General features: G+C 44.9%; 1 protein-coding gene across 6 annotated transcripts in view; it reads right to left on the minus strand.

The window, feature by feature from the left end:
- The window catches only part of LOC129168615 (E3 ubiquitin-protein ligase RNF43), a 94,704-nt gene that overhangs the window by 32,611 nt on the left and 50,646 nt on the right, over positions 1-11,447 (minus strand). For all 6 annotated transcript variants that reach the window (XM_054754056.1, XM_054754052.1, XM_054754051.1 and 3 more), the window contains one exon: positions 6,002-6,115. Coding sequence is in view for 5 of the 6 variants with exons in the window: in XM_054754052.1 (XP_054610027.1) it covers positions 6,002-6,115 (114 nt within the window). In the remaining variant the exon portion in view is untranslated. The remainder of the gene's footprint in view (positions 1-6,001; positions 6,116-11,447) is intronic.

Raw genomic sequence — 11,447 nt, forward strand, 5'->3', positions numbered from 1 at the left:
ACGCTCTAACTAAGAAAATACTCAATGTATTCATATTGAACCCTACTTAGTGGAAATTCACTTATCACGTCAGGTGTGGAAGTAATGAACAGCCATAAACTAGAGTCGACTGCGTTGCTGTGCACCCCAAATGGAACTATAGAGGAGCGATGGCATTTCAGACGTCTAAGCGTCATTTTTGGTTTGTCATTTTATTTTGTGTCTTCTTGGTTGACCTATCCTAACGTTGGCATTGCCCTCGGCGTTGGTATTTTGCCATGATAACGACATTGCAAAATAAATTTGGAAAGAGGAGAAACATGATCCAAGCACATGCACAGGGAAAGCCTGGTTGACGACAACGGGATTCCAGAACAATCAATTCCGAATCCTTTTTCATCTGAGAGAAGTAGAATCCTTAAGCGAGGCTTCAAGTCAACAAGTTCAGACACGAGCCGAACACTCAATCAGTGAAGCGCTTGCTCGCTAAAATGAGGGATCCTTTGTGAATACGCAGTTTGTGTGTGAATGAAAGCTAAGGCTATCTGGCTTTGAACTTTGCAGATTAGTTTTTATTCTGAGCAAAGTACAGTAAGCCTTGTGTGGAGTTTAGACTCGGCCGCTTGGCATCGCTGCAATGTATTTGCTCAATGAGTCATGTGCCTCTTTGAGAAGCGTTTCAAGGCTTTAGTGTAAACAGAAAAGCCAATAACTGCCTAGAGTGAAGCAGACGGATCACCTCCAGAAAGGCTCCGGTTAAGTCGCCTGGGTTTTGTTCAGTGTGAAACCCCCTTGGCGCACGGCAGGGGTTGGATTCAGTCAGTTGGACTAAGGCGCTGTGGCTGGCCTACAGCATATGTGCTGTTGTTTTATTCCAAAAACAATATGCAGGTAGAAATCCTGAAGTTTTGCGTGTTTTTGTTGTTTGTTGCGAGAAGCGGCTCGTCCCGCTTTGTTGGACGGTCCGTGAGCGCACCGTCGTGCGTGTGCTAACTTTCTCACACTGCACAGATAGGCTGCTGTGCTATATTTTTACCATTTTTCTTTCACCTCAAAGGGCAAAATATGTAAATATGTAGTCCACCCTCAGCTAGTCAGCATACTCCACGTCTGCAGCTACTATGTGAACCACCGCCAATGAGCCATGACCATACACATTACAAGGATTTTAGTGCTGGCTAAACATTTTCACGAACTGCAATGTGCACTCGACAAGGAGCGAACAGGCCTGATTCTCTGTGTGTATGTTTGAGCAGGGTTTTATTTTTCCCCACCCAAAATGAGCCACTACCCAGCACCTCCAAATCCTCCAGCTGGCTTGGACTGGTGGCCTCCTCGTTTACGCTGCAGTTTCGGGCCAGGAATGCTACGCCGGTGTTGAAATGGAAAGGCTTTCCGGAATGCTGTGCTGATTAGCTACGGAGGGTAGTAACAGTCGTATCAATTTCTGTGCAAACGGGACAGCTGAAATGGTTGATATTCGCAACGGCAGCTGTTTTGACACATCTGGTGAATTGGATCTGATTAGACTGTGATTGAACTAAGTCATGCGGGCAGTGTGTGCACATAAGAAAATGCTAACAGAAGGACATTTAGCTTTTAGAAGAATGCTCGGGTCATGACTGTGTGTTTGTGTACCAGCAGAGGGCCTAACGCAGCAACGCACAACCTGTTGTGTACAGCTGCAGAAAGCGTTACACTTGTTGATGCAGCACTGGAAGTCCTTTTCAAATCGCTGCAGATGCACATACTTCAACTCAGAGAGTTTAGAGCAGCGGCGCTCACACTGTTTCAGCCTGCAAGCTACTAGCTCCTACTAGAAATATAGAAAATAGATACATTTACTATGCAGTGTTCCCTCTTTATCGCGGGGGATAGCGTCCCAAAATAGCCCGCAATAAGTGTAATCTGCAAAGTGGCAACTTGCTTTTTTAGATACTTTAAGGCTGTCAAAGGCCCCACCGCACACTTGATACACTTTGTCAGACAAGCAATAAACATTTTCTCACGTTTCTCTATTGTTTAAAAAAAAGTTCAAAACTTTGTTTGAATTTTAATGATCAACCTTAATGATCAACACAAGAAATGATTACGTCACTCGTGCATATTTCACTCCTGCGACTGTGCCTTTTGGTCCTGGCGCCGTTCGGCTGTACTGTATCCTTGTTAAAACATACTTCTGCAGACGAACCCAAGATTCATGTACCAGCTAGCAAGCAAGCTAGTGATGACACAGGAGGCATGGCGGGACGGCACGAAGGAGAGTTGACAACAGTCTACAGCCAATCAGGACGCAGAAAACAATGGGCGGTGCAGGCAGACGAGAGAGGGAAGAGATAGACACTCAACTTCCCACAATGCAGTTCTTCTTAAAGGGCCAGGCTCGGCCTGTAACAGCGTTCATACGCTGTAATAAAAAACAAACAGAAGCACTAAAAAAATCAGCGAAACAGCGAATCCGTGATAGAGCGAGGGAAGACTGTCTTTATTAAAAAATATGAGTACGTATTTTTGTGTGTGTTATACCTTGATCATTTCATCTATCTTCCTACAAAACATGTAACCTATATGAAGGCTAACTGCTAAACTTTGAAATACTTTTGTAAATATGAATGATTAGTGTTTCACATTCACATCTTCAAAGTTTACAGGTCATCAAAGTACCGCATGTCATATTTCTATTCAATATGGCAATAAAGATCACGACACATAATTCCTCAGTAGTTAGTACGTGACCTGAGTACTGCTAATGTCAGTCAAAATAGCCACGTAACGTTCACACTTCCTGTATTACGTCCAGTTAGCATTTGCTATCAAACATTACTCACATACGAGAACTGAAAATGATGATGCAAAAGACAAAGCAGACGAAAGTCAAGGCAACACATTAAAAAGGCTTCAGCAATGAGCACATTTTCCATTTCGTCATGAAATAATAGTTTAAGAAGCGGACTTCATGACGCCAAGCAAAGCCACCAAACAATACGCTTCTTTTTTCGACATAACTAGCCGCTACAAGTCAACACATAACTTTTCTTATGGCTTTCAGCATCTTGCCAGGTGCTGAGTTACTTTATTCTAATCACAACAATCAAGATGAAAGTTGCATCTCCGTGTGCCGCTTGAAAAGCAGCGGGGGGGAAACAGCGAATCAGGAGCTTCATGTCAGCTGACTGATGTCATATGACCTCTACAAAGTGACGTGTACGCGATCAACCCAAACTACCTCTGCGATGTACCGGCAGCTCGCGAGCGACGTAATGGGCGCCCCCGGTTTAGAGAAACAGTGGAAATGCACAGCAAGTGCAAGTGTTGAGTTTAGAGAGGATAGGAAGTCGTGGAGACAGAAGTACTATCAACAATGCAACAATCATTGGGAGGTTCACAATACTGTATTTGGTTTCCAGTCTCTTTTTAGTGTGTGTGGTGCAACATGAGCCCTCTGTGGGCCACAGAGTATCTATAGATCAGTGGGCTGGGTTCAAGTCACACTAAACTGTAAACAAGTCTCATTCAAAGAAGCACGGCTGACCCACCAGCACACATCCAAACCATCTGCCTCATCCTTTCAAAGGAGCGCAAACGCTTCAGCAGCTGCATGATGACTCCCCAATAAAGCAGGCCTGCTCTTCACAGAGGAAGCAAGGATGCAGGTGGCTGGAGTGGAGCGTATATTGGAACACATATTTTCCAGGCCGCCACAACAACGAAAACACCCTCCCTCCTCCTGATTTCAAAGGCGATCTGCAGGGAGGGAGGAAGCGCTCAGAAGCAACACGCTTTTGTCCGAGAGAGCGTGTCTTGTTTATGGGACAACACAGCGATGCCATGAACGCTTTTAATCAAAACCATTTCTTCTGGTCAGCCTTGAGTGACACTGCCCACTCGTTTGGTTCCCACTGAGGGGGGCGAACGTGTGGGAATGTTTCGACATCATCACCATGGCGGCCAGCTCTGCAACACGGCTTTAAATTAGCGGGAAAGAAAACACAAGCTAAAAAAAGGCAGCGCCCCAACTGTGCTACTCCTGCCTGCTCCTTCGCCCCCACTTGAAAAAGAGGGAAAATAGCAGCAGTTTTGAATCACACTACTTTGAAGAAAAAGACTTAGACACAAGGGACATCCGGGTCAAGTCCATTACACCTGCAAGCATCTCAACTTGAGGCTGGAATCTGTGGAGCGCTCACAGTAGACGCAAGCACAAACGGAGCGGGCCGATGCCCTGGTTCTGACGGGTCGAGATCGTACCAATCGGTCCGTTTCCACACACTAAATGAGTCCGATTACTGAAATAATAATCCACTGCCGTTATTGGCATGTGCGCCTCCCAAAACGTTAGATGGCGCTGGTGTTTCTTTCCGTGCGGGTAAAGGTTTGGCTTTTCCGGTTGACCCGTTACGTTACGTATCAACAAAGCACATCGGCCAGCGTCGCCACATGAGCTCAAATTAAGCAACTTTGGTCTTGTTTTTTTTTAAAGATGCTTTCAACTCCCTCACCTTTCCTGTTGTTTTGTTTTTTGGGGTTTTTTTGAAAGTCGCTTGTAAATTCCCACGTTCCCTGTTATTTTTGGCTAGTTTGTGAGACCTGGCAACCGCGTCCCTTGTCTGAATTCTACGAGCTTCATGTGCTCACAACTAGGGGTGTCACGAGATACTCAGCTCACGACACAAGACGATGCACGAGATTGGGTCTACGAGACGGGATTTTAGCATTACTTTTAAGAAAAGTGAAGAAATATGACAATAAATTAGAATCCGCTAGTATCATTTCTACTACGTTACCTTGCATTGCTCCTCACAAGGCTATGCTCTTCTGCACCGTGTGTATGCCAGCAGCCCCGCCTCCACCCGCCGAGAAAAAGAGACTGTATGACTGACAAAAGGGCTCACTCCATTCATGCCATTATTCTACAGAACCCACGCAACACGGTGCTGAAACCAATGCACAGAGTGAACCCTCTTCCTGCATGTTGGGAGGCGGGAGGCGAGAAAAACAAGCACGCATGCACATGGCAATATACTGAGGCCGGCAAAATGATCACGTTTATTTTCACTTATTTATTATCTTCCCAGTCCCAGCACCCCCAAGACATGTGTTTCCTGAAGGAGAAATCTTGTCATGTTTTAATCTCGCGAGCACTTGTGCCCATCAACAACGTGTCCGTTGAAGTGATTACGCAAATCGGTGACCTGCCAGACACAAATGTTGCACTCTCTTCAATTTCTGACGAGCATCTTGACCTGGATGGCTTTGCAATTTGCACAGAAACAACACAGGTGGCCGCAGCGTGATGGCTACTTGTTTACATCACACAGTACAACCGTTGGGCTTCCTCCATTCATATGAACGTAGGGTTGGGGTTGGGGGGTTAGGACATTACATCCTTAATAGCCACTAACGGTAAACACAGTTGTCTGTTTTTCACATTCATGAGCCACCCCGGCAAAAATGCAAAAATCATAGCTAAAATGACATCCAGCGAACATGGGCACGTTAGCTTGGACAGCTACTAGCAATGTGCATACAGCAAACATTTAGCAATTTACACACAATCATGACCCACTTGGCCACAATTAATTCCGGGCTACATCCCCGCTGTGCACGCCGGTAGCACATACATGCAAGAGAGAGAACTAGTTTCCAATCGGATAATCTAGGTATGTTAATCTGACTTTTAAAAAGCCAAACAGGATCTCATTACGGTGTTTACATGCTTGTTTAAAAGCTAGTTTTACGCCAATTCATGAAATCATTTGTTTTTTTTTAGTGTATGTAAACATCAAGTGACAGCTGGGTCTTGAGTTTCACTACGTTAGCCTGGATCACGTTAGCCCTCATCCCAGTAAGCCCCCTTAACAAAACATGGTTGGTTCTTCCAAATATTCTCACCCTCACTTTAAAGTGTCATAGTCTGATGAAGCAATGGTCTTTGCAGGTTTGCAAAAACAATGAAGACGAGTGTGTGTGTGTGTGTGTGTGTGTGTGCGTGTGCGTGTGCGTGTGCGTGTTTGACCTCTACCTTATCCAGCAGCGGTGGACAAGGCAGTGCGCTCTGCTCCAGCTTGACAATGGTGATGAAGTCGCTCTCTGGTCGTTCATCTTCACTCGTGTTGCACAGAGACAGAGGGTGATACTGCAAAAGAGAGGCACAAACTGGCTATCACTTGGAAAACTATTGAAAAAAAACATTGAAAAAATCATCAGAGACGATTAGATGGGGTTATCTGTGGTTTGGGAGTTCAGTGAAATAAATAATATGCAATGTTCCTTCTGAATCATTCTTATATGAACATAATCCAACATTTGAGGGGGTTCATGTTTTATGTGTTTACTGTATTAGGGCCTATTGGAGTGTCTGTGATGATCATCATTCTGTGTGTTTCCTCGCATTTGTGGTTGCAAGGTTTGCAAGTGTTTCAGGTACTTTAAGGGTCCTGGACACAAACCCCTAAAATGTACTCAATACCACAGGTGCAGACTCAAGTCACGCGACGCCGGTGACCACATTGGTGACCCCGGCGTGATCCAGTGTGGCAGGACTTCATTCTTCAACCTCCAGCGACAGAATGACTGTCAAGACAGGAAACGCCTTCCTACTCGACGCCACTGCTTGTGTGCCAAAAACACAGGCCACCAACCACGCCCCCGCCCCACAGCTAAATTGATGAAAGTCATAGCCTCTAGCAGAGGTGTGGACTTGAGTCACATGACTTGGACTCAAGTCAGACTCGAGCCACAATCCTGATGACTCGACTTGACAATATCATCAAAGACTTCAATGACTCGGGACTTGACTCAGACTTCAGTGAGTAAAATGTGTCCCCAATGAAATGATTGAACTAACGAGACGGTTGTCATTTCCAGCTCTCTCCACAAGGTCAGATCATCATCGTGATCGGTGCGTATGATGAAGATGACACCCGGGGGCCGTGCACAGGTGCCCCCCGGTAGCAGCAGGCAATGATACAAATCATTTATTTACTTGCGTGAAGCCTATTATATTATATTATTTTTTTAGAACACTTCAATTATGTTGATTTCCGCTGAGAGTCATTCATTCATTCATTTTCTATGCCACTTGTTCACACTAGGGTTGCGGGGTATGCTGGAGCCTACCCCAGATGCCTCAAGAGGCAGGGTACACCCTGGACTGGTGGCCAGCCAGTCGCAGGGCACATATGGACAAGCAACCTTTGACACTCACATTCACACCTATGGACAACTTCGAGTCGCCAGTTAACCTAACATGCTAATGTGGGGGCGCCGGAGTACCGGGAGAAACCCACACATGCACGGGAGAACATGCAAACTCCACATATGGAGATTCAAACCCAGACCTTCCATATCTCCTGACTGTGTGACCAGCACGCTAACCACTTGGCCACTGTGTGGCCCCCACTGAGAGTTTTGAAGGGTGTTTGATCTCCCACCTAAAAAGGAGGACCCCCATAGTTGTGTGTTGTGACACACTCCTCAAAATTCTGAGTAAAGAGGAAGAAGAGCGTGAACCCCAACAGAGTGGTCCCACCCTATGCCGGCCCACTGTGGCCTGGTCTTGCCCCCAGTGGGCCTCTTCATGTGGCTGCGGGCTAAGGTCGACAGGGATACCCCCCCATCTTACCCCAGCGGAAATCCCTAAATTAAAACCCCCTAAGGGTGACATCAACAGCTGGCACACCGGTCATGGGGGACTTGACGTAATGCACTGCAAAGGCTGGCGCTTGTCTGTCAGAGGGAGGACGCAAGGAGGGGAGGGAGGACGCAAGGAGGGGAGGGAGGACGCAAGGAGGGGCGGGAGGACACAAGGAGGCTTGAAAAGAGGAAAGGAAGATAAAGAAACGTGACAGATGAACGCTCAATGATCTGTCCCATGGATTTTTTAGCCCTTCACATTATTGCTGAATGCCCCCCCCACAGGAAGTAATGCAGCATGAACCCGTGGCCCAGCCAGCATGCCACTCTGCCAGCTTCCTCTACCGGCCCACATTTACTAGCACCAAATGAAAGGCTTACAGTTGAACTTGGCCTCCCCCAAAGGGAAGAGAAGACTTTTACTGGACGGTGTAATGCTGCCATGACCTCCACTCTTGTAACGTATTAGCTTGGCGGGAGACGTTCAAACAGTCACATGCTCTCATCATCCCAACGGGTTCTGATTATAAGACAAGAGGAAACACGGAATACTTGGATTGACTGGACCTACTCAAGAATTAGGATTAGGATGGGAAGTGAAATGATACTACAATATGGAGATGCCCCGATCCCATCTCCAGGATTGGGATCGGCTGCCGATCTGCTGTGTTTTGAAGATTGGATAATACCGGCTTGGCTGATCCGGTTGCCGTATCACGTTGGTAACTCTGGGCACACTCGGCCACACGTGGTAATGCACCTCGAAGCTGGTTGCCACTCGCCTTTAGTTTCACGTTGGATAGTCGGCGCCGGAGCTGCAGCGGTAGTTCCCCCTCACTGCGCCCGGACTGCTGTGTCATGGTGCGGGGAGCTCCCACGGGAAGTGCTGGTTGTTTATACTAGGGACCGTCAATAAATTACTATTGCACTGAAGAGAGTTTGTTAAAAAAAAAAGTCATATATTCTAAATGAAACCACAGATTAATCTCTAACATGTCACATGATTAGTCCTACCCTCTACGTATTTTGCATGTTGGGTTTTTCCAATGTTATCTTTCATTGGATGGACTTGTATTGGATTAGGGACCTGACTCAGAGGTTTGCTAGTTTGCTGGTCATGCTGTGGAATAAAAACGTACATTCAGCAATACTTTAGTTGCATTATTTTTAATGCTTTGAAGAGTTATTTTCAGAACCATATTCAATTCCACAAACTCATGTTTGGAACAAAAGCTTTACCGGATCGGATCGGAAGCCAAAAAATGTGGATCGGGACATCCCTACTACAGTGAATTCAAACTTCAGAGGTGGAACGGACATCCTGATGTTCTGGTGATATGCAAATGAGCTAAACGTGATGACAACCATAGACCTGGAAATGGTACAAGTCTCTACTCTGTCCTGGCTGCTCAGTAGCTAGCAGATAGCAGCCCCGCCTCCACAAAGATGCTGAATGAGAGGAGGGTTCGCTCTCTCCCTTCATTCCAGTATAGAAGCAATGCCACAGACCCATGCAGGGTGAACCCGCTTGTCACCCAGCCTGTGTGGCACAGACACACGAAACACACGCATACGTGCACATGGGCATCGTAATTATCAACCTGTTTTTTTTTAATTGTTGGATTAATCGATGTATCGATTAGCGTGACAGGCCTATGCTCCACTTTCTCTTTTATTTTCATTATGGAAACACTTTGTCAAGCAGCGTCCCGGCGCCGCTTGTGTTCTGACCTCAGTCTGCTGAGACGAGCTCAGAAGCTGCCGTCGGCTCTCTGCAGGCCACCACCTTGTCGGTCAGCATCGACGTCTTGCAACTTTGACGAGAGTGTTCTATTTTCCACCCCCCCTCCTCGCCACTTCCAATCAGGAAAGGCCGCGAGCAGTCTCCGTGTGCCGCCGTGGGTGCCATCGACCGCTTAAAAACACACTGCCACTGGGCGACAAACAGCATCAGGACGGACGAAAACGTCTTCATTTGGTTTTGTGCGTGGGCCCTGACAAAAAGGGGGCCTGGGAAACCAAATCGCCGAGTCTCCGTTACGCCGAGACGAGAAACCACAGGGCAAGCAAACAGTTCCCCGCAGACTGTTAACAATGCTCGGCCGCCTCACCCTCACCCTCACCCTCACCCTCACCCTCACCCTCATCTGTCTAGATGTGCTGCACACTGACGGGGACATGTCCCTTGGCTCCTTTGCAGCCACGATTAAAGGCATTCCTTTCCAGTTTAATCAAAGGCTGTTACAAAAATATTCCGAGGCAAGAAACTAACAGCCTCAAAAACAAACACATGGACAGAAAAAGAGAAAAATAAATAGTAGCTGTGGTGAGGAGTCAATAATATTTTCCCCTTGCTCGGGCCTGCGGATGTTCTTTCTTCATCTGCCAATAATCAGCGAGAGGGCTTTCTAGTTCATCTGCTGCCAGCCAGCGTTGCAGGGAAGAAGCTCATCAGACTCCACCACTCAACGACTGGCAGCTCGTCTTCTTCTAAAAATGACTATCGGGCAGACTTGTGAGCGTAAAGTCGTGTCAACCATGTCGATTGTTATTCCATTTGCCAGATAAAGCAAGCGTGTGAGCGAGGAAGGCAGCCGTTTGCCATTGGAGCTCAGCATATCAGCAAATAAGACGCTAAGACGCACGCACACAAAATGACCTGGCTTGCAGAGCCATCGTTTACAACGTGAGCGCTTCTCAATCGGGGGTCGGGAACCTTTTTGGCTGATCGAGCCATGAAAGCCACATATTTGAAAATGTATGACCAACAATTTTAGAATAGAAGACGCCTCTGAATTTATTCTTTTCAATAAAGTTTTTATACCAATAATAAAAAGCATACTTCTTAGCATTCATGCAACTTTGCCACATTTTTTATAAAGCAACACGTGTTGATATGCTAACACGTTATATATACTTTATGAAAAAACTGCAAATAGATGAAAAAAACATATCATCATTATGAACATCACTCTGTGCTCTTTTTTCCCAATGTTTGCTGTTTTTTGTTTTTTCCCAATATTTAAACTTTCTTGTTAAATAATATTCGAAATGTGCTTCTCAGAATATTATGACTTTATTTCCATAATATTATAACCTTTACCCAAAAACTACAAATGTATTTTGTTTTGTTTGTCAGAATATTGTGACTCTTAAAAAAATGCATTTTTGTTTAATATTACAACTTTGTGCAACTACAATGACATTCATTTTCCAAAAATATTATTTTTTATTTTCCTCATAAAATTGCAACTTTTTTCTCATAAAACACAATTTTTTTCTCTTAATATTTTGACTTTATTCTTTCTTTCTTTATTAAAATTACAGCTGTTTTTTTTATTTATTTATCAACTATTTCAGCTTTCTTCTTGTAAACGTTCTTCTCCTAACTATGACTTTTTTCTCTTAATATTTAGACTTTATTCTCATAGCATTATCATTTTTCCTGCAACCTAATTTTCCAAAAATTACAACTTTATTTTGTTTTGTTTGTTTCTGCTAATATTGTGACTTTAGAAAATAACCTATTTTTTCTTTAATATTTTAACTCTCGGCAACAAGAAAAACCTGATTTTTTCTCCTAATATTATTCGTTTCTCTCGTATTCTTTTCCTCGTTAGAATATGACTTTCCTTTAATATTTTGACCTTATTCTTGTAAAATGACTGCTGTTTTTTTTCATTTCCGCTGCTGTTGTTACTAACTGTTACTAACTATAACTATTTCAACTTGCTTCTTGTAAATTTTCTTCTCCCAATTACGACTTTATTCCCGTAACATTTACATTTCATTCTCGTAACGTTACAACTTTTACCCGCAAACCTAATTTTCTG

This window comes from Dunckerocampus dactyliophorus, chromosome 16 (assembly GCF_027744805.1).
Source record: "Dunckerocampus dactyliophorus isolate RoL2022-P2 chromosome 16, RoL_Ddac_1.1, whole genome shotgun sequence".
In the NCBI taxonomy this organism is placed as follows: domain Eukaryota; kingdom Metazoa; phylum Chordata; class Actinopteri; order Syngnathiformes; family Syngnathidae; genus Dunckerocampus; species Dunckerocampus dactyliophorus.